The 24,019-nt window shown below is 42.4% G+C and overlaps 2 protein-coding genes across 5 annotated transcripts; one reads left to right on the plus strand and one right to left on the minus strand.

Moving 5' to 3' along the window:
* Positions 1–40: 40 nt before the first annotated feature.
* Positions 41–15,228, minus strand: LOC135495374 (maestro heat-like repeat-containing protein family member 1). Of its 2 annotated transcripts, XM_064783911.1 has the most exons (38): positions 15,055–15,228; positions 14,431–14,576; positions 13,720–13,851; positions 13,377–13,539; positions 12,925–13,023; positions 12,536–12,687; positions 12,170–12,403; positions 11,872–11,950; positions 11,525–11,638; positions 11,283–11,356; positions 10,945–11,067; positions 10,672–10,776; positions 10,290–10,434; positions 10,025–10,065; positions 9,781–9,922; positions 9,330–9,496; positions 8,947–9,189; positions 8,583–8,741; positions 8,154–8,356; positions 7,692–7,932; positions 7,290–7,400; positions 6,930–6,959; positions 5,944–6,079; positions 5,664–5,776; positions 5,402–5,554; positions 4,960–5,114; positions 4,593–4,758; positions 4,306–4,440; positions 4,004–4,089; positions 3,643–3,780; positions 3,336–3,450; positions 2,978–3,124; positions 2,671–2,859; positions 2,377–2,532; positions 2,138–2,272; positions 1,705–1,807; positions 1,547–1,612; positions 41–1,332 (listed from the first exon to the last, which is right to left on the minus strand). In XM_064783911.1, exons 1-38 carry the CDS (start codon positions 15,110–15,112, stop codon positions 1,250–1,252), a joined length of 5,037 nt encoding a protein of 1,678 aa, XP_064639981.1. In that variant the 5' UTR covers positions 15,113–15,228; the 3' UTR covers positions 41–1,249. The 2 variants fall into 2 exon arrangements, with proteins under 2 accessions (XP_064639981.1, XP_064639982.1); XM_064783912.1 differs by lacking the exon at positions 6,930–6,959.
* LOC135495375 (uncharacterized) lies at positions 14,622–22,099 on the plus strand. 3 transcript variants are annotated; one of them, XM_064783914.1, is made up of 5 exons: positions 14,622–14,968; positions 17,263–17,343; positions 18,929–18,983; positions 20,808–20,925; positions 21,202–22,099. In XM_064783914.1, the coding sequence occupies exons 1-5, from the start codon at positions 14,948–14,950 to the stop codon at positions 21,245–21,247; spliced, it is 321 nt and encodes a 106-aa protein (XP_064639984.1). In that variant the 5' UTR covers positions 14,622–14,947; the 3' UTR covers positions 21,248–22,099. The 3 variants fall into 3 exon arrangements, 1 of the variants encoding a protein (XP_064639984.1); XR_010448562.1 differs by lacking the exons at positions 14,622–14,968; positions 17,263–17,343; positions 18,929–18,983 and adding an exon at positions 19,022–20,215 and having other exon boundaries at positions 20,257–20,925; XR_010448563.1 differs by lacking the exons at positions 14,622–14,968; positions 17,263–17,343; positions 18,929–18,983 and adding an exon at positions 19,022–20,121 and having other exon boundaries at positions 20,257–20,925.
* Positions 22,100–24,019: the final 1,920 nt, after the last annotated feature.

The following is a 24,019-nucleotide window of genomic DNA, read 5'->3' on the forward strand; positions in this document are numbered from 1 at the left end:
GGTTGTAAATATATTACTTTATCTTTATTTATGATATCTGAAGCATTTAAATGGTATCACAATCATTCACACAATAATTATCATCATCAAAAGCTAAAACAAAACAGAGAATATCTTGCCCATATGGAGACAATTATAGCAAGACTAGTGTACAGTTTTGTCTCGACCCAACATAAGCCTACTGTCCGACCCCCAGCTATATGTATCTGCCAATATTTTGGGCGGGACACATGGGGTCTCTATCTTAACACGACAATTTCAAAGTTATCCCGGTCTAACTGAGACAAATACTACCGGAAATACAGCATCACTCAGTTGACCCTTGTTACAGAGATGGCTCTGGAGAACCCCTAAAGCTGTGGAATATGCATTCCACGTATCATGGAGTAGTATTGTTTACATAATCAATACTTTCAATGTGATATTACTGTTGCACCAAAGCTGCTTGAAATGACCCTCAACTGGAGGCAAATCATTAATGAAAAATAGCTACAGACGTTCTCAGAAGATTCAAATTAAGTACATAATTCCAACATTCATCATGACTAAAGGATCAACGGTCCCAAACATTTAATTTCTGCAGCGATTCGGTTTTTCACCAGACTGCTGAGACAACATCAAAATAACATCAAAACTCAGTGTAAAATGCAATGATATGAATTGAGCTTGTTCATGTGTGGTCTTAAATGTAAAACATGACAAAGAAGGATTTTCAGCCTATGGCTTTAGGCCTATCTCCACATAAGTGTTTCATTATGCATATCAAGCACAAGTTAATTGTTTGTGGGCAACATGGCATGGCCATAACATGCGACATGAAACACTCTGTGGAGGTAGGGCCTCCTTGTTGAATGATCAGTTGGTAAGAAGACAATTGAATGGCCATAAGTACATGTCAACTGAAATACTACAAATAATTTGAGAACTGCATATACGATGTATAGCACCACAAAGCATGTAAGCACAAGCTAAACTGTCCAAAGCCAAGGGTGATATCACATTTCGAGGCTCGGAAAAGTACAAATTGCTCCAGAAAAGGGCGACATTTTCTTTATTACATGTCCATGCCAAATATGCAACAGCAAGTTGCCGATAAATTCACAACTTTTCAAAGTTCACAGCACCTATCCAACCCATGAGCAGTTCCTATGTAAGTAATGATGTTGCCCTCGTAGGTGACATCTTTGTTTGTCCTATGAAGTGCGGGGACTTGCAATGGTTCTGAAGCCGCACAATCTCCTCGTAGCCTCTAGAAGTCATACAGTAGACTCATAGCCTCTGCCGCTTTGCATCGCACAGACAGGGATTCATCCTTCAGGAGGATTGTCAAAGCTGCAAAGAGAGACTGAAAGGTAAGCTCTTGACAGGACAATGTGAGATAGTTACCTTGAAAGTCTTTATGACTCATATTACGAAATTCTAAGGTGATCAACGTAAGGGATACCACTAAATCTAGATGCTTTGAGATCTGTCTGTGAAATTTTTATTCTACGTATAACACTTTCCATTTTGTGATAAGCTTTTATTTTGGATACACTACACCTACCTCCACAGACGTGCTCCTTCGAGATGCTTCCATATTTATCTTTGGGAAGATTACCCAGCAGAAAGCCTGAAACAGAAGGAAATTCACATGATTTCTGAGTGTCTGGTACCAACATATTGCCTATCCACTATTGGGTGGTGTAATCTTCCTATACTCACCTACAAACATTGCAGCGTTGCTCTGAATCTCGGGCCACAAACTCTTGAAGAAGGATGCGCTGCCCATCACATAGAAGTTGACCTTGTCAGGGAAGTCACGGATCTGAAAAGGATGGACGAGTGGATCAGTCAGAAGACATTTAGAAATTCGGCCCTCAGTAGACAGAGTAAGTAGTAGCAGTAGTTCAAGCTCATTTGTTTAGTCCAGGAGCGGGGCGCAATGCTGGTGGTTTTCCATAACCCAGATTCATAAATAATGACATTGATTGACTTTGGTGCTCTCCAAGGGCCTAAAGGTGTTTGATGGCAAGGTTGCTCCCCTCAAGTGTTAAAGTCAGTTTGTCCCTACCTGGCACCAAGGGAAAACAGCGCAATGTTTTTCAACTCCTTTACACTGAACATGCCAAAGATGAGACAGGAGATGGAAACTTACTATAACCTTGGAAAGGTCATTCATGAATTCTCCATAATGCAGATGGGCGTTGTCCAAGAGGAACTTCTGGAACATGTTGTTGATGTCATCTGAGGCGATCAGAGGGCCAAGCAGGCGCAGAGCATATTTGCACGACTGAAACAGAAAAATGAATACATGTAGTAAAACAATCAGTGCAATGCTGCCAGGCCATTGAGGGCTTAGGCCAAGAAAGAAGGAGAAGACATTGTGTCTCTTACCTTAGTGACCTCCGTATCTGGATCATTCAGATGCATCAACAGACTGATGAAGTTGGTGTGGATCTGCTCCAGGAACGGCGCCTTTGATGGTCCGTCACCAAACCGGGACAGGTTGCCGAACAAGGTGAAGGCAGCGGCTCGTACTGCATCTTTGTCCTGAAACATCGACACAAGAGTTAACCCTAGAGTGCCAATAAAAACTCTCCCGTCCTTACTAAACATCTCTTCAACTCCGTTGGCACATACACGGCATAGCCTGACTTTTAAATGTTATCAAAACAATCACACTCTCACCTTCTCAAAGCAAGGTCGTATCCTGAGTGCCACATTGATAAGGATTGCACGTATGTTCGACTCATCAATCTGCGAGAGTATCTTGGAGAGTCCACTCATCGCCTCCAGGGTGATGTCATCCTCGGGGTCTTCCTTATCGTCCATACCAGCCATCATCGCTGATAGGACAGTCGTTGAGAACTTCTGCACCTGAAAAAGTTAGCCAGAAGTGAGAATATATAGTTAGCAAGAAATGAGAATATATTATCTTAACAACTTTTGCTGTTACAGATCCATCGAACACACACATCCCCGGTAATAGACCTACCTGTTCCGCTCCAACACTGGCCACATTACCAAGGCCTCGAATACACAACATCCTGACGACTTGGTTGGCATCGACGAGACGTCCCAGCAGGCTGTTCATGAGTAGCTCAACCAGGGTCATATCACCGCTGCATCTCTGGTTGATAAGCTGAAACAGAAGCACTTATAGTCAGAATTTGTTTTTTTCGATTGCAGCCAAGTACAACGTCATTTCCAAATTTACCAAAACATTTACGGTCCATCTTGAATTTTCATCAGTTATATTTGTGGGAGTGTGGCTTTAGAGTCTTAATCAACGTGTCTTGCCACGCCATCATTGGCTTTCCACAATGATATGTTCAAACAAGGCTCATACATACCTCAGCAAAGAATGCAGCCACAACAACTCGTTGGTTTTCATAAGGACTTGATAATATGCAATTCAGACTCGCCACAATATTGGACATTTGTGCGGCCTCAAATTGCGAAATCGCCCTGCAAGAAAGACGAATCATAAAGACAATGGAAATACTTGTCTTTACCAGTTTGAGCACGACACAGTCCGAAGTCCTAAGGAGCCACATAGCCTGGTGTTTAACGCTGCTGGCGACCATCAAAAACCTATTGAATGTTAATAGATTTTCAAAAGAACTATCAATAGACAAGATGGTAATGGGAATGATCTACCTGGCTAATACTGTGTAGGCTTCCTGATACTTCTCTTCATCTTCAAATGCCTCCCACGCTCCTTCCTGGTCCAGCATGTCCAACACCTCATTGGCTCCACATCGAGTCAGAAACTGGTGGAACGACTCGACAACTATGCTGAAAAAGTTAGGAATGTTAGATATAAGATTGATCATGAATTATCTAAAATTGTATGCATTCAAGGTACATGTAGTGTGACTGCCAAGTTGATCCTGGAAATTGCTTCTATGAAGGAACACATCTTTTTATTTACTTTTTTGTTTCATGCACAAATTGGTCAATGAATACTGGATTTGTGTATTTTGCTGGGATTTTCCAAAATTACAGCCATTCAACTTACCTGACTGGCTTAAATTTCGCTTCTGCAAAACTAGTGCTCCTGTTTTTCTCTTTCTTGTCCTTCTTACTTTGCTCTTTCCATTCATCCTAAAAAAGATAACACCACAAATTACATGAACATCACTTGCAAAATGGGCATATAAGACCACCCAAATGGACACCCTCACCTGCCTATATCTAATCCCCTTCAGAAAAGCATGTTAAAGAGAGTGGATAAGCACACTGCATTGCAAACCACATTGAGAGTTATGTTCAACAGCGGTAAAAGTTATAGTATCTGACGGGAAATAATCAAATCCTAACCTTGATCTTAGGTGGCTTTGTCTCCACCATAGCACCCATCAGTACCACATACATCGAGAATAAGCGATGGAAGTTTTTGGCCACTTTTTCCTGGGACTCCTCAACTTTGAACATCTGACATAACCCACTGGTTGCCTGAAAAGCACGGACAGAATTAAGATACAAAAAGCAAATAAGTAACTTGTCTCTCGCAGGCTTTCAAAGAGACACTGATGAGTGATACTATTTTGGTAAATTTTCAGTGAAAAAGATAACCAAATAAACTTGATTAACAGTGGTGAACTCACAGCCAGTGGAGGAATGGTGGCTGTTTTCACGTTCTTCTTCTTGTCTTTAGGATCAGGGCGTTCCTCGTACGGCAGAGTACGACTCATCATGTCCAGGATGTGGTCAATGATATGCTGTAAGAGCTGACCATCTTGGGCTATCGTCTGCCAGATTTCATTTAAACCTCTGAAGTGGAAAATCAAACATATCACATGCTAGGGAGGAGTTCTGGCCATTCAAAACCTGAATCCAGGCCCAGCTTGCAGTGAAGAAGACGAATTACTATAGATGACAGTATTCATGACCTGAACTGGACTGTCCATCTTAACGGTGAATGCTGGAGTGGAATCAAATGCTCAGATTGAGATATTACAGTAAACAACTTACTCGTCAAAAGGCAGTGGAAATGACATGAGTGTCTGAAGAGCAGGCACAAGGTGATGGGCCGAGAGAACACGTATGGCTCTCAGCGTTCCGGTCCTTGTCTGGCCAAACTGGACGTGACCAAGGTTTTCATGCAGAGTACGGATCACCCGGTCGACCTTGGGATAACAGAAAGTTAATAACAGTTGAGTGTCTGTCAAAAAGTTAATTCAAAGTGTCACAAGGCCATTGCTAGGAAGAGGAGCAAAAACCAAGGGCAGATATGAGTGAACCGTCAGGTAGGCCATTGTGGTTACAGCATCCGGCTTATAATCAGGCAGTTGTGGGTTTGACCCTCAGAAGGATCACCAATGTCTCACCTCTGAGTCCTTGTGCAAGAAACTTTACCCTAATTTGCCTCATTCTTCAAAAAAGGCTTTAGTTTAAAAACTAAAAGACAACTTACATGTTGGAATAATTCTCCACCTCTAGATTTGATGACAGTATTAAGAACAACGCATGCTCCTGATGAACTGTGAGACTGCACGTCCAGGAGACCTTCATAGAGGACATCTGTGAAGGGCACCAACTGGTCATGGGGGAGTTTCTTATTGAAAACCTGAAATGGAAAACTGTATCATGAAGAATTTGGCAACAACAACTGTGGAGTGTAGTTCACAGTGGGAAGAAAGTGTCTTTTCTCTCCAATACCTATCAGTCTGCCTTACCTTTGATAAATCAGTTATGACGCTGAAGAGAACATTAGACTCTCCTTTCTTTAACCTTTCCTTCAGTGTTGGCAACGCATCAACCATGGGATCCTTGTGGGCTTCAGGATGGCCTGCAATCAATAAACAAGTCTGGTGAATCCACTACTTTTGTTCCCAACCATACAGTGCTAAAACATATGTAGAATAGTTGCTCAAGTTGTTGTGTCAGGGTCTACAATGACACCTTGGGGACTGTGAGAAAGCTAAGAAATAACAAGAAGGATGAGAGGAACATTACCTTCATATCTCTGTAGTATCTTCAGTATGACCTGGACACAGTCTATGGCCATTTGCCTGACTAGGAGACTAGGATCGGTGCATCGGGGAGCCAGGCGAGCCAGCAGGGCACCTGCATCCGAGAAATGCTCAGGCAGCTGAAAAATATGAGAAATCTCTTGATAGAGAGTTTCCTGGCTGCCAGTCAATGGTCACTTGAACACAACTATCAGCTACTGAATGATAAAGGAATCCACTTAAAGTAACCAATTAACTTCAACTAACTTCAACAAACATTATAACCAATGTAATGAAACTTAAGAACTGGAACAATTCCTCAGAAAGAGGGACGATACAAGGTCCTAAATAGGTGTTTCTAGCAGTATTTGTGGCAATTATTTTTAAAGCAACGTTCAAGAAGAAGAGGGAGCTCTCCATGTAGTGAGATTGGTGCATTCTAAGAAGTACTGGATGAAATATGTCAACCTCATAAACTGTCTGGTAATATAGTTTAGTACTGATAGATTAGATTGGCAGTGGTAGTTTAGTAAACAACAACAAGTTACTTAAGCACCGGGTGTCACAAGCAAAGTCAGATAAACCAAATTGGGGGTATGCAAATGATCTATAAGCTGCCTCTGAACCAGTTGCTGCTGACCTCAACACCATCTGCACCACACGCCACAAGTTACAAATGACAACTAAAAATCAAAATACAATGAACACACATTTGTACGTACACCTAAAACGTAAATGTATATCTGTTACGAAAAGCTCCAAATAGATGAGAGAAAAGAAGCAAAACTCAGCCACCTGCCAGTCAAACGGTACAATAAACTCCAAACTTATGGTCATATTTCAATTTTGCCTCATCACAACTGTGAGAAAAACTGTTTAAAACTTGATGGTTACACTACATCAGTTTTTTTCAAATCAGATTCATAAATGGACGCATAAGGTTGGAGTTTGCTGTGTTAGTAAGTACATGTATTGGGACTAAGGACTTACACGGTCTGGAGTGACGGATGTCATCATTAGCTATCAACAAAATGTAAACATATCAAATAAGGGAATTTGAAAGCACGAATATGAAATCAAACTTCCACACCTGTGGCTGTGACATGTCACAGCAGGAATAACCAGAGTGATTTGACATATCTTGTGAACTGTTCTTGCATGTCTTATGCATTTCGGCAAGTTTGGACTTGCTTTCTATTCCGGTACATGTATCATATCGAAATGTCAAAAGGCACACTGTCCAGCGTCACGGCAATGAAGCAAAGTCTGAGAGCAGTATCCACGGCCCGAGAAAATACCTTATGAAATAGATCAGACTGAAATTTAAGTAGTTTATTCAAAACGACTTACCCCCACCCCCATTTTCATGTTCTCCAGGTAGGTGTTCAGTAGTGTGTGCATGCCCGTCATGGCCCGGTCTCTCTCATGGTCATTCACACTCAGAAGCCAGGGTGTTAAATGCTGAAAATAACAATGAAATAATGCTTAGTGAGGACTTACTAAGGAGGGTGATGGATGGGGAGGGGAGGGTATACTGAAGGCTCTGTAGTGTACAATGGACAAAACATTTGTCCAACACATGTAGTGTATCTCCATGGTATCTCGCTGTACACCTGTAGTGTACATCGATGTATGCAGCAAAGTTTCCTACATTAAAGCTCTCATTTATTTCTGAACCATGAATGCATTCTTATTTCAGCCTTGAGAGCCCACACAGTCATCAAAAACCAGAAGTCGAGTTAACTTCCTTACCTTTGTTATTTCCTCCAGGCCACTAGGGGTTGTATCCTTTAACAGCAACTGACGTAACAAGTCATTCAAGGCTTCAAGTGTCGCTTCCATCAATACCTCCTTCTCAAGATGCTCATCATACGATTCCATCTCCTTGGCTTTCTTGGTCGGGATGCCATCTGGTGGCAGTTGGTAGACACAGTCAATGGAGGTTTTCATTAAGTCGTACACATCTGCCTCATTAAGTTTCGGGTCCAATTTACTGAGCACTGTTAAGGTTATTGATGCTTCTAAACCTTGCAGCCTAGCAGGAGATCAACAAACCCCATCCTTGGGGGAACACTTGGCACTAATGACCGAGCTCGTGTTGAGTGTGTGAGGAGAAGAGCATATGACTGACTCTGATATTCAAGAATGAACGAACCCCTGGCCCTGAACAATGTTAACGTTAAGGGAAAACAATCAAACTCAACAAAAGGATACACAAGTGTAGCACAGGCCGCTAGCGCTAAAGCTCTTGTCTCCGATGTCAGAGCATGGATTGTTTCAGACTTAAGGTAATTCGTTAGGTATGAAAGTAGTTCGCCCCTCTTGGAGAAGATGTGTTGGGTCTGTAGATGGGTCGGATGGAGGGCTTTCCCTATCAGGTCAATGGCTCGGATTAGGTTCTGCTTCACGGATATATCCTGAAATAGTTAATGAAGGTATCAAGAATGCATCTTGCAAACTGATAACATTCTCAGCTCACCCATACTTACATGTACATGATAGTGAGATTTTGCAAGCCTAGTATGTTTAAGTTATATCTTGTGAGCTTCTAAAATCGTCAAATCAGAATATCACATACATGTTGTTCTGCAGAAGAGATCATGACAAGCAGCTGAACAATTTTGTGAAAGATTTCAAACTTACTTTGACTGATGTGAAGTGAGGGTTGATAGTCCTAAGGATGCTGGCTTCTATTCTAGAAACGATCAAGTTGGGAGGTGCATACAAAGTAACATAGCCATAGCACAACATCAGTGTCGATTTCATTTGTTCTGTTCCTGCATCTCCTGAATCTTTGAGGTCCTGAAATAGAAACTCATTGTATCAATATAAAGCTTTAGATAATGCCAGACCGTCACTCATAACAACTACAGATTTCCTGCATAGATGATAGAGCTGAAATTTAAGCAAATTGAATGTTTGAAGTTCAGCTTATTCAAGACAAGGGCTGTGGTCTCTATTTGACGTTAGTTGTGGAATAGAAGTTTAAACGAAAGCTAAAATCTACCTTGAAGAATCCCATGATTCCACTTGATTTCCTCGCTATGTCTGTCCTGGCCACGCCCTCCAGTTTCGTAAGGACTGTATCAATATGTGACGAGGCAGCAAACCCCATCGATATTGCACAGCCCTCCCGCTCCACCTGACTACTGTGTTTCACAGTGCTGAAGACCAGGTCCAAAGTTTTGCTAACGAAGTCTTTCTTGGTTGACTTTCGCATCACCACACCCAAACACTTATAGAGGAAATTCTGGAAGAGCAGAACCAAAATTAACCTTTGGTGGCTTCTTTTTCTGCATTCAGTCAGCCTTTCACTTCATTGTCAGAGGAGTCAAATAGACAATTCTTTTGACAACAATACGTATATGACAAACAAGAAAGAAAACCAACCTTCTCTTCAGGCGCGTTGTAGTACAGTTGGATCTGTTCACCCATCGACTCCCCAAGCTCGCACACCCAATCCTCACTGTCAACTTCATCAAGAGACTTGGATAACATCTTCAGTAATAAATCCTCCCAGTTTTTCTGAGACCATTTTGTCTCATCCTCAGCAGCATCTGGAGTAAAAGTAACAGGCCTATATAACGATGGTCAACATAATCAGCTTCCTTTGCATCTTTTGACCCAGCATCTCATTAAAGCCGTGAATCCATCACTCGGGAGGTCATGAGCTTATCAAGTGATGCTTTAAGCTTTGCAATTTTTTTACCTGGCCAACTGAAACTTCTTCAATGGACCACGATATGAACCATGGCAAACCCACAGATATATTCCAGTCAAACATTGAAACTATAGAATCCATTCTTGAATTTCAACGCAAGTTTCACATCAACGTGCTTACCTTCTAAGAACTGGATAAGCTTTGGAATGACAGTGTCCCATAATACAACTAGATTTTCATGAAGGTTTGGTGACAAGGCTTTCATGGCTTCCAAAACATGAGGCCCTCGGTTGTTACCAGTTAGAGGACAGCCTACCATCACCTAGAAAATGTGGGAAACATGACACGTAAACATCTTGAGGAAACTGAATTTCAGGTTGAAAGATCAGGTTGGTGGAGATATTCATCAAGACAGAATACTCACCATGAACCTTGAAATCAATGCTGTGGGTTTTGGAATGTTTACTGAAAAACAAAATGTTTGAATAAATTTAGTACTACATATTAAACTTGAAACAGATTGGAGAGATTGCCCATTATTAACACATAGATTTTGGCATCTTCACACATTCAACACCCTGGAGAATCCGTTCAGAAAGCAGAAGAAGTAAGTCAGAAGCCCACTGCCCCATATGTCAACTTTTCAAGTCAGAATTCTCTATGAAAGAAAAGATTGTTTCTTTCCCTACCTTGTGTTTCGAAATCTATCATATAATCCTCTGCATTCTCATCTCTCTTCTTCCCAGCAAGGAAAGCAATATTCTTGGATATTGACGCCATCGCATCGATATACTGCATGGGGACGACACACTCCAGTAGATACGGCCATAACACCTGACAACGAAATACAGGGCAATATGCATTGAGAGGAGTTTTAAAGTGAATGGAAGGGAAGAACATGTCTGAAAACATCAAGTCTTTTCGAGGCAAATGAGTGATGCTTTTTTGGATACTGAACTTCCATGACGACTTTTAGTCAGCGCCGTAACCAGTAGAAAGTGGATATTCTCAGTGAACACCAGAGTTCCATATCAATCATCATACATTCATCGCATCACAAAAACACCTTACCACTTCCATCCTCTCAACAGTAGTTGACACGAGCTGTAGCACATTTTGACACATCATCCTAAGCTCATCATTTGTCACATATTCTGGATCATTTGGACGCTTCGCCTGAAAGTGAAATGAAGTAGATTAGAGATTGACATAAAGAACTTCTTTTGATAACCGATTTTTAAAAATTTCCAGCTGAGATGATATTTATTTTCAATGTTTTGACATCCGAGTCAGGAGGTTTATGGGAAACCGCTTCATTGAGAGGTTGCTTTGGCAGCTACTCACCAACTGTTCTGGAGGCAGGGAACACTGCTTGACGATAAACTCCACCATCAGCTGACCACCTTCAAGCTCCAAGTAACCATGGTCTCCCATCGCTATGACAACTTGAGCAAACTTCTTCTTTACCTAAAATAGAGATATTAGGTTACAATATCATCCCACAATGTATGCAGCTAAAAAACCCTTGAGAACCAAAATCAGAAGCACTATGTCTGTGTCCGCCCAATCCATACTGTTTGAATCAAGATCCTAATAAATACCCAAAACTCTAAATTATGCTGCACCTCTATGGATACAGGACAATATTATATGAAAATAACTCGAGCTATCTGTATACAGACCTTATTGTTTGTTTCGCCCAACAACATCTTCAGGCCAGACAAGATGAGAGCCTGTTTGTTTTCCATGTGGGGACCTGAAATTTCAGACCAAAGCACAGATTGATATTTCACCAAAAATGTTGAATTATCAGTATGATTGATTGACCAGACTTAAGATTTGAAAATACGTATTGAAAAGAACCAGGAATTCAGGCCCTTCGAACTTTAACTATGATGCACCACAATATACCGTAAACACCCACCTGCAGAATTGATGATATGCCTCAGTACCAATAAGGCACCCATCTTGATCTTGTCCTGTGTGTTCTCAAGCTTCTGTAAGAGGAATCCAACTATCCGATCAGAAAATGACCTCGCTGAAAAAGATGGAATTTATCATTAATATCTTTCGAATCAAGAAATTCAGATACGAAAGGGTGGGGCTCAAAATTTCATCGTTTATTCCTAAGATTGAAGGGGTGGGTATTCTCACACCCCCTACTCCAATGGGTAGGAGGAGGACTTAAGGAACTGATATCCTCTACAATGTTTGAAGAATTTATCAGTTTCGAGTGCTAAACAATAATTAGAATAACAAACATATACTTACTGAGAACAGCAAAGCAGCGGAGAACTTCATTGTGGTTCTTGATTGACATGGCATTGTTATAATCGGGGGCCTGGCAAATCTGGAATAAATCGAGGTCAGTGAACATTACACCATCATGTTACAGTATTCTAGTGCCAAGACAGAAAGTCATAGATGAAAATGTTGCTAGCATCCAAAGATATTGCTGGGATACTTGGGAGAAGCAACTGTAGGGTGAAGTTTCTTACTCAAGGCAAAATGGAAACAGTTCTGTGGTGCTATTGGGAGTTGAACCCATGACTGTAAGTGATGATGTTACCTGAGGGAAGAGGTGCTGCACAAGCATCTCTAGTTGTGGCTCGAGGATGGTACTCCCGTCTGCTGTAGCTGCTTCCATCACGCTGCAGAGACCCTGGGTGATGTGGAATGCTTCGTTATGTTTCTTGTACAAGCCAAGGATGCCAGGGATGAGTCGGGGGAGCTGCTCCTCCAGTTTGTCACGTGTCATGATATGCGTCATGATGCCTACTGCTTCAACAATGGCAAGGCGGAGCTAAAAATTGAATCGGTAACAATTTTTAATCCAGGCGCGGAAAGTTAGCAAGTTAAGTGAGCGCACTAAAACTGAGAAAGGATAATTATTTACTTCAGGACTCTGAAAATAACCTGGCTGATTGACAGTTACCTTGGATTCCTTGGACTGTAGCCATACGTTGAAGAGCATATCATAAGCTGAATAAATCTCCGTAGAAAATGCATCTTTTGTCACAGTTGGATCTGGTGCTTTCTCCAAGTTGGCCACATAGTCCAGGATAGCCTCACAGGACTTTGACAGTGCTGGAAGTGAAAAGGATACTTTGAAATACCAAAGAAGGAGTGCACCTACTGTGCCACATGTACACTTAATCATTTCAGGATAGCTGGAAGGTCGGATGCTCTTCCTCTGAGCCACTGCCCTTCCCTTCATTTCTTGTTTCTTTCAACTCCAAAACACCGTCATATCACCGCAAATATGAGCATCTCATGACCTTAAATCACGGGTTACATGATGCGACTGAGCGGCAAGGTACCTACCAGCTGAGAAGACCCACTTCAGGTTGTCATGTTTGCACATCCCCAACATAGGCAGCATCGTCCCGAGTATCACTCGTAAGAATGGCACGATCCCAAACACTGAAAATTATAGAATTCATGGTTAATTTCATGGCAATGCATACAGGATCAGCAACACAGACCTACTCCAAAGAACAGGGTGCACACTAATCACTGAAATGGTTCAGATTGTGCTATAGTTGGCTTGGACATGTGTGCTGAATGCCACCCGACACACTAACCAAAGACCACGCTGCGATGGACAGCTGAAAATTGAGGCTGCCCTAAAGAGACTGGGACAGTAGAGAAGGTGATGAAGCGGCTCGGGGAACATCTACAGACCAAAGAGGGCGGACACTGATGATTGAAGCCTAATGTGCCCGAGGTATGAAGAGGACAAAGTAAGTCAGTACATAAATGTGATAATGGCCTACCATTTGCAGTGGTAAGATTCCCAATTGTCTGCACAATGAAGAAATGAGGCAGAGCACCAGGCTGGAACTTTAACAACAATTCCTCCATGACTTCATTACAGTAACGCTTCCCAATGGCAACCAAAACACCACTCGCTGCTGTCTGCCAGTCAGGAACAACCTCCTGCAAATAAATGAAAACATTTACAGATGAAAAGAAAATCACAAAAGGAATCTTTCACTGGTATTAATCTTGCCTTTCCCCAATACAGCAAACCACACGAGAGTGTAGAGAGCTTGGACATAGCTTTTATTTCATACTTGAACTGATACGTGATATTTCAATACATTTTCTTGCTTTTACCTTTGATTTGGTGAGTTCATCTGATGCTTGTTTGATTATATCAATAGCAAGAGGTTCACTGATGTTGTCAATGGATTCTTTAATGATTCTCTCCATAGCCGACAGGATGCAGACACGGTGTCCCTGGGGAAGCTGGAATTATGATTAGTATGTGTTACCATGTATTAAGGGGTTAAAGGGTCTAGGCCTCGTTATTCTAGTATAGTTATTCCTGCTAGGCCTATGGGGCTTTGTTATGTTAATCTTTCAGGGAATGTAGGCCTTTGGCACTACAGATCTATGCCATTTTCTCCGTCTGTCCCTGTGACAACATTTATAGTAATATTATGGTTTTCATTTACACAGGTGTTTGCGTGAATTATTGACATAGTACTTGCTGTGAAAGGCCAACCTATCGGCTACATATGCATCAAATCAAAATGACCTCAAAACTCAGACAATATTGATGACACATCTCTGTCACAATAATGGAATACTCTCCAATGCCCTGACGACAGTAAGCGATGTACGCCGTAGTTCTGCTTGTAACCTGTTGAATACACCTTCTACCCAGCAGAAATACATGTATTCAGTAATCAGTTGAACCTCACCATGGATCAAGACGTCCTGCAACCCTATCTCATTACCAATCAAGACGCTATGAATTGCTGAACATTCTCAACTGGGCTATGGGCATATTTACATTTGGAACTTAACAGTCCATGACATTACCTTTGCATGTTTCATCAGATATGCATGACAGGAGCTCAAGACCAATGGTGTCTGTTTCTTGCCAAGATCAAGTAGAGCAAGGCTGACAGCCTCACGGACGCTTGCATCCTTGTCATGTGCAGCATCTATGAGGGCGGTGGTCATATCTGCAAGTGAAGATAAGAGAAATACTGAACAGAATGACACTCCAATTCAAGTGGAAACCTCCACAACAATATTTTTGGCCCGGTTCATGTGAATTTAGGCAGTCACTTAGTCATCTGTGTACCACAAGCTGTATTGTTTCAATCATCGCACATCTGTCACAATGGCAAGTTGCCACTGCTAGATTGAGCTGGTTATGGTGCCGGCATGGCATGGCAATGGTGCGTGACATTTGGCCTATGATATGGAAATGACTACCAAAGCAAACCAACGGTGAAAGGCTTTATTTTGAAAAACTGATTCTATCAGGGTGCTGGACACGTGGAATAAAGGCATATTGGAGAACCTAGGCACACATGCGAACAAACAGGTGATGGATGCTGACATGGCTGAAGTAAGTAAAGAGTACACGCCCCCTTTTCTAGTGTTCCTATCCTACAGGCTAGCCTACTAAGCTTCAAAAGAGCAAACGTTTTATACCATCCACCTGTCCTCCAGTCGAGTAAATCATTGGTTCATCAGCACCCGGCATGATCATTCAACATCGAGGCTCTTTGTGAAAGTTCTTTATTGTCAATTTCTCCTAAAATCAGGAAGTTCCAGAGCGATCTGGTGATGAGTTTATTATTGGTCATATGACAATCTCTTTGCGTTTTGTTTCATCTTTCATTTACACATCGAGTGATTTCGAGGGGCCCAGCTAAAATAGGGTGACGTCAGTGTACTGCAGTCACAGGTATTTGAGAATACGCTACTCTGACGCAGTGCCTAGAGTGTGTTGAGGCGGTCGAATATTGCATCTGTTTCATAGAATAGAATTTGAAACAAAAATTGCTAATTAGGGCGAGGAAGTAAATTTTCAACTAGAAATATATCATGACTTCTGGCATTTTTTGCCACAAATCCCTGTGGTATTTTCTGCGTCGGTATCCGGTCGTTTCGCTTCCTGACCATTTCGCCCCCAGTCGTTTCGCTCCATGGGACTTTTTGTTGGGGATTGAGAAAGTACCCCGGAACAATAAATTCATAGATAAACTCCACATGAACAAATATATTAGCCATATTAGCCATATGCTCAGTGTTTACATTGCAGTATCATGAAGCTACTAGCCAATCAGATTCAAAGGTTGGAAATTCAACCTAACAGTGACACATAAAAACGCTCTAATCTCATTACAGAGATTAAAAGCGATTTTCATTCTTCGGCTTCCTGTGATATTCATCAGTTCAATTAGCTATAGCCGGTATATATCGAGCATGGTTCACCAGCAGTTTAATGTGCTCATGACGTGACGAGAGCAAATCTCACGGGTGGGGCGGAAATTCAACATATTGCTGACATCATCGGCGCCAACAACTATTTCTTTTGACCCTGCCAGTGCCTTTTAAAACCATTGATTGACTCTGACTCTGACCCTGCTGACCTCGATGTTTAAAAACTTTTTAAAAAAGGTCATTCAAACTTTAAATCAACTGCAATGATAATCTTTTATATCACTGAGGTACATAAATACGATATGTTGAGAAAAATATGTACAATTATCGAAATATACGATTACTTGGAACTATTTCGGACAATCACTTTGCCACCTGCGCGACCTTGCCACAATTGCGGCGCGCTCGTTTGCATACCGCATAGAGGCGAATAAAATCTCCATTGCAGCATGAAAGCCTCGACGGTTCAGCGCTAAGAGTGTTTGACTGTGAATCGGCCGGTCACGGGTTCGACTCCCGGTGAATCTGCCGCATTTTTTTCTTTTTTTCTTCTGCCTTATCTTGTTATCTTATCATCCATGTACAGATGTCAACATTTTCATTACTATCATTATCATACCCAGCACCCAAACTTTTCAAATTGCAGCACATGGTGGTACTACACAGTCAAAGGGTATCCTGAGCTTCAGGCTTTTTATACTCCTTCGTCATATCGAGAGGCAGAGGCTATTGAAAACCACTGGTACCTAGATGTTTAAAGGGGTACGCCGGTCGTTGACGTATATTTACTGTTTGTACGGCATTGGCGTGCGTCTTTTTCATTGAAACGACCTCGCCCGACCGGCACCGGCACATGTCGTCGATTTGACAAGCCATAACTCTCAGCTAAACAGGCGGAGCAGCATAAGCTATCAATTCATCTGAGCGCACCCAACGTACGCGAAAACGGACCACTTTTAATCGCTCGGTGCGCAAACTTGAACTTGAATTAAAACAAATTTGCCATGTGTGCAATACTACTGGCTATAAATTTCAACAATCATGTTACGTCACGTAGACTCGTTTAAAAATACCACAAAAGCCAAGTTTCCCCGAAGTTATGTCACTTGTTGTCCGACTCCTGTTCATCCGACCGTGACCTCAGTATTTGACCAATCAGCTTATCGTGAGCATTTTCGTGTATACCGGGTCAATGAATTTGATTGAAAATCACAACTTGAATAGATGAGTGGTTTGGTAACCTCTCTGACGTAACGTACTCAATACGGGGCGTTGAATTTGGCTGTGCTCCCTGTATGATAGACCGGCTTTGGGAACACAAGCGTTCAGTTGTGTCGACGCCAAGTCGAAGCACTCGTTCAACATTGGTGAGTTCAGCCTGATTTCTCCACAACTTTTTCTCCCCAAATTTTGCGACTGTTGTCTGATACAATGTATAATCTTATCTTATCTTTTCATTTTCATTTCTTGCAGACGCCAGATACGTTTTCCTGTCTAGCACACCCAATGCTGCCCAACCGGTTTATCACAAGGTACGACGTGAACACCACCATGGTGAGTTATTTTTCTCTATCGAAACTTCCTTCATCACACATACATGTATTCTTTTGAAACTACTCATCTCTGCAGCAGTGGCGGATCCAGAAATTTGGGAAAGAAGCGGGGGGGGGGCGCTGCCCCACCAATGAGAACTCATGATAGAGCCGAAGGTGCAATCCTGAAAATGAGGGGGAGGGTTCTTGAGTAGAGGTGCCCTAAAATGAGGGATGACTCATGCGGCACCCCTAAATCCGCCACTGCTGTTCTGAATATTTCCACACTCGGCTCAGCTGACCTTTGAAAGGAGGACACTGTAAGCCCATACCCTATCTATGGTACTTTATCGTTCTGGCAGCACGATCGGTCATGTCTGCCATGTTTTATGACGTCACACGCCATGTGCTTGGCGCAATGTGTCACGTGCTCATAACACATTCGATCTCTGAACCAATCAGCCCTTGATACTGTGACATTTGATATGTATGATGAGGACCTTGATCGGATCAGAAAGATAAGGCATACAATCGAAGTAGTTTAGAGACATTACATGAAGACATGGCAGAAATTACCAATCGTCTCGGTGATCACTAAATCCTAAAGGCTAGAGGGAGGTCACTCCGGGTGGCAACTTCTAGCTCATCGATTACTTCAGAACTGAAGTAAAATGGCTTCCAGTAGAACCGTGACTTCTCAGTCCAAACAGGAAAATTGAAACACATCATTGAACTGCAATAAACAGTGCACAAAAACTGGGTGTAAAACCTTAGGCCTGCCTGAATTTCACAGGTCATGTCCAAAACTTCCTCGCACACTGGCGAAAATCGTTATTTGAGATAAGTGGCGGCGCATGGTGATAAGCAGAGGTATCATCCTCCTGGCCAGGGAAATCCCACGCCCAGGTTGTCCCTTTAAAGCTGACATGCATGCATGAAAACCCTAACGGCAAAATTAGAAAAGACGGAAAGGATGACGTGACGAGGGTTCCGAGTTCGAACCCGCTCGAGGAATATTTTTTAATTTTTTTTCTTTCTCTGTGACCTGTCTCGTCAATGAACTTGTGTTTGTGCAGTCAAGTGAGACCTGTCGATGGGTGTCTATCATGTTTCAAGTGCAGTTTGTCTTTGGGTGGTCGGGCGTTTGTGTTTTCTATCTTTGTCGTTTGGGTTTTTATGCATGCATGTCAGCTTTAAGTATGTTTTCGCGTGGTCACGAAGATGATAAATGTGAATAATGACACCAATCATTGGCCCTGCGGTCACGTGGTGTATTTCAAAGATATCCTTGTGGCGTCGGTAGGAAGCTGCTGAAAGCCGCAGCAAACCAGCAGCAAACAAAAGACTTTATAGGCTACTTAAAATCTCTTTCGGGAGCAGTAATAATCTCGTCACCATTGAGTTTTACCTATAGCTCCTATACAAGTACATGTATAAAGATGGTGTGCGAAGATAAATTTCGGCCATTTTGTTACCATTTTAATATCTAGCTGTATGCGCCTGCTCAATCGCTCGCCCGCCCGCCCTTTTCAGAGAGAGACAGTTAGCCCATCTATCACTTCGATCTATCTACCGTAGCTGTCATGGCCAATTCTTTTTTCTTTCAGAAGCCCCGACGTCCTTTGAGCTTTCAAGAAATGGTTGGGTTTGGTCAAGGGACTGGTATTGGATCTGATATATTATCATTGTTGTCACACCTTTTCCCTAAATATGAGGTCTTGAAAATGCTTGGTATTGCTCCTTGTGAGGTGTTACCCAACGTTGATGACGCCTGTCTGTATGAGTGGTACATACTTGACACCTATGGCGAAGGATGAGCCAGTTATTTTCGAGTTTGTACTTTGGGTGCATCTCGTTCCTCGGGTTGCATTGCGCCCGCGACCCCATAGGAGTTCCTGGTCTTGTCTCTTCGCCCCCAACCCCGATAAACTCTATGTACCGTGAACGAATGCTCATCAGGTCGACAGTTATTTGACGACGTAAATCCATCCATATTAACTGGCGCTGCGGCTGCGCTCAATAGACTCCGTTGGGGAGTCTGAGCCTGATAGGGTGTACCAGTCCAGCCGGTTATGTACGGTTGGTATACTCTATGATATGGATCTCCAGCCACCTGTCAGCTAGGGGCAGACCCCAGTGTCTCAACCCTGGGTCTCAGAGGCGGTAACTTCTAGTCAGGCAGCGCGCTATGTCTGGTTAGGCGACATGGGTTACCAGGGCATCCACAGCCAAAATGGTTTGCACATGGAGGTCATCGCGATCGACTTGTGAGGGGGAAGAAGTGATGTCCATGGCGGTTTCAAATTGATCTGACGACCCCCGCGTCTTCTGGACAGGGAGGGGTTCATGTGGCCAAATCCTGTCAGCTAAATCCTATCGTTAGCATCGTTCGCGTTACATGGAAACCAAGGGCATGGAACCCTTTTTTGTCTTGGTTTAATTTCTCTGAGGATTTCAATGATGATATATATATCTAGATCCACAGGTATAGTCGGTACATGTGGCGACTCGCCACATGAACATTTTAAAAGTTTTTTTCGAGCATTGTTAAAAGTTATGAGAATAAATTTCTTCTTTGGACGTGTTTTTTTTTACCAGAATGACAATCAAAAAGTTTGTCACTGGAGAATTTCCCCATCCCCCACCCCAGCCCTAGAATGATATACAGACTAAATAGTATCTTTGGACTGTACTGGTAATATAGGTCAGTCACGAAAAATAAAATATATATTGGACTGTACTGGTAATATAGGTCAGTCACGAAAAATGAAATATATATTGGACTGTACTGGTAATATAGGTCGGTCACGAAGAATAGAATGATATTGGACTGTACTGGTAATAGAGGTCAGTCAAAAAAAAGAAATATATATTGGACTGTACTGGTAATAGAGGTCAGTCACGAAAAATATATTGGACTGTACTGGTAATAGAGGTCAGTCACGAAAATATCTGAAAGTCTGTGCCCCATTGTTGACGAATATAATATCGTGAGGACTTTATCAATAGTCACGGTCCCTGGCCCCTCCCACATAAAAATCATTAGCAAGGTCACTGCAGGCAATAGCTTCAGCATTGTTATTGTATAAACATGTCTTAAACATTATAAACGGCCCTATTTGTGGGGTTACATTGGGTTCTTGCTGGGAGTAATGATGTCCATGTCCGATTCTGCGTTTTGTGGACTTGTAAATCAGTCCAGCAGTGACATTGCGTTTTGTGGACATGTAAGTCTGTCCCGCAGTACCAAGTTTCACCCCAGCAATTACCAATAAGACCTGCACGTGACCTTAAAGTGAATGGCTATGCAAGTGTGGTCGAGACAAAACGCGATGTATGCATTGGAAGAAGGAAATCTGCGAAGAGTAGCTGGAACTGTCTGTCCAGCTCTCGTTTATGAAACGATGGGCGATTTGAAAGACGTCTCCTGAACAGATCGCCCATTGTTCACTGAAGCAGCATTCGAATTGTCTCTAATTTTTTCAGGTGGATTGTTCCATTTCGTGTGGTTTCGCTGTCCCGTCCCAAGAATCGAGCCAACGCGACCGAGGCCACTTCCGAGAGATAAATATTCAAGATGCCAGATTTGTGGAACACAATTGAGGTAAATGAGATAAAATTCAATAAGCTGGCTACAGTTGATGAAATGAGGCTTTAGGTCCGTCATCATGTGACTGATATTGGGACAATCCCGAGGCAGGTTGACAACCATTGCCTGACAATTCAATTTAATTGATTCATCTTATTCGTGTCAATGAGGCTGTCACAGACATAAACATGTGTATAGACATATCACTGATATGCTGAAATAGAAGATTCAATTTCTTAAATTGTATATTTCAATGTTTCTTGGTATCTAAATCTTCCCTTTCTATTCCAGGCCAGTAGTCAAGAGCCATGATCAGGGAACAGCAGTTCCCAACTGAATTGACCCTTTTCTTGTTGTAATTCATGATGTTGGCTCAGAATGGGTTGACACTCACCTGTTTTCGACCCTGAAAATTAAACATCGAACATTGTTACTCTTTGTTAAAAGTGAACCTTGCCAAATATGTGCTTATTCCTGAAACCAATAGCACTTCATGTATGTACTCGCTGATCCATATTTTGCCATTTCTTGTTCCGTTTTCAATGTGGCAATCCATTTACCGTATCTAAGCTATTTCACAGCACAAGAAGTGCAACATTTCAGCAATGGAGCTATTTCTTGATCACAGCAAAAATGTGTTTCTACATTGTTTTACTGAAATGATGCATGGATGAGCCTTATTGACATATTTGTTTTCAAGAGGAATTGGTTGTAGGTTTTCTTTCTTTTTTTCTTAAGGCAGGCCTAATTTATTAGAAGGCCTATATTTTGGGTAGGATATTATTTATACTATAGGCCCATATCAGTTTTGAGATCAATTTCCTCTTGAAGACAATAAACGTCAATCGAGTCTCTGCACCATTCTGATTGGGCGGTTTTGGGCTAAAATACAGTACAAGAGAATGCTCCATTGGTGTTAACAGAGTATGTCATTGTTTTGGTCAGCAAGCAGGTCTTGCCACCTTGAAAGCGGTCACGGTTACTTACGAGTTGTACATTGTTCAATTGTTATTATGCTATTGTCATTTGCCTTTGCCCCCCCCCCCCATCCTTATCGACACTCACAGTGCACCACCCTCCATCCCATGCCCCGCATGCGCACTGACCCAATATCTGATCCCTTGACACGCTTGCTAAAGCGGCTCAAGCGGCGTCAGCAGTATCAACGTTTGCATTATTCATATGTATGTACTTGCCAAATAAATGTTGTCATATCATAACCTTTGTCTCTTGTCCTTCGGTCAATGAGTGTGCGGATCGCTCCCAACAAGTTCGATTAACACACAACACTATCTTCACGTGCAACAACAATTTACGGTCAGCCTTTTCTGATTCCGCATGCCGGCCACTAATTCTAAGTTTTGTAGTATACTTGCCCAATAAAAGTTGCCATATCATCAGGCGTTCTTCTGTCTCTCAGCGTGGGGGACACTCTCGAAAAGTTAGATTTATGCACTTACCAAACGACACCAAATGCACCTTCCTCACCAAAATACCTCACGCCTGCGGACAGGTACGAAATAGCCCAGAGTCTGTACCGTAACTTAATTTGCATCCCGTTTCAACCCCGAATGAGATAGCCAACTTGTATGTAAGCAGTTGACGATCGAGAAGAAGAGACAGTTTTTCCAAGCCTTGCGGAGGCCAGCGTCTATGTATGACGACAGTTCTGAAGAGCTCTGCCTGGTTTCCTATATCTGTATAGTCATCATGGTATCAATGATTGAGCCGATTTACGAATATCGCGTAACTGAACTTAAGCAGGATTTCATGACACCACAGACCATCTTTCATACATCTTCGCTCGTGAGGGCTTGCGAAATCTGCCTAGATACAATTTTTTTTACTGATAAAGTCCCATTTCTCCACTGCTCACGGAAAATAACTGGCGCTCAATGTGTGTATCTATGTGTCCCTGGAGTTCGAAGGATGTGACATTACAGCGTCCGATTTAGTCTCGTAAAGAGACGCGAATTATTCCAGGACATTCAAACTTGTGTTGTATCCTATCCTTACGATGTATGGTTATCCCTACAGAGGTGCTAAAAGCCCCGTCTCTTTAGTATTGGATGAGGCATCCTGCAGACAGTCCGCTGTACGCTCTTGAGAGAGACACTGACACCCCATCTCTGCCCAGAGTAACCCGTGCTTAGAGTAACTGGTAAACCGCAATCGTCACTTGAAGACGAAGCATTTGCTGGTGTTTATTCATATCATCTCCTCAAACGCTACTCGAGTGCCTGATACGAGACAACTAACTGAGCTATAACTAACCTGAAGTGCTATTTAGGGCACATGAGCCGGCTGTGTCCCTTTAGTTCGAAGGATGTGACACCTCATGACGTGACGAGAGCAAATCTCACGGGTGGGGCGGATATCAACCATATTACTGACATCATCGGCGCCAACAACTATTTCTTTTGACCCTGCCAGAGTCTTTCAACACCATTGATTGATTGACTCTGACCCTGCTGACCTCGATGTTTAAAAACTTTTTAAAACAGGTCATTCAAACGTTAAATCAACTGCAAAGATAATATTTTATATCACTGAGGTATATAAATACGATATGTTCAGAGAAATCTGTACAGCTATCGAAATATACGATTACTTGGAACTATTTCGGACAATCACTTTGCCACCTGCGCGACCTTGCCACAATTGTGGCGCGCTCGTTTGCATACCGCATATAAGAGGCGAATAAAATCTCCATTGCAGCATGAAAGCCTTGTTCAGCGCTGAGAGTGTTTGACTGTGGATCGGCTGGTTACGGGTTCGACTTCCGGTGAATCTGCCGCAGTTTTTTTCTTTTTTCTTCTGCCTTATCTTGTTATCTAATCATCCATGTACATATGTCAACATTTTCATTACTATCATAGCATTATCATACCCCGCATCCAAACTTTTCAAACTGCAGCACATGGTGGTACTACACAGTGGAGACGGGGTCCCTATGTTTCCATGTTCATGAATGGGCCCTTCCTGTTCCAAATACTATTTACTTTGACGCCCTGGTCTTAAGTTTCCATGTGCAGAGGGATCTTTGGCGATTTTATGAGCCCCGCACCTGTGCCATTTGAAGCGTGTCTCAATCACCAGTTTGGCCTCA

Source organism: Lineus longissimus, chromosome 11, assembly GCF_910592395.1.
Source record: "Lineus longissimus chromosome 11, tnLinLong1.2, whole genome shotgun sequence".
Taxonomy (NCBI): Eukaryota; Metazoa; Nemertea; class Pilidiophora; order Heteronemertea; family Lineidae; genus Lineus; species Lineus longissimus.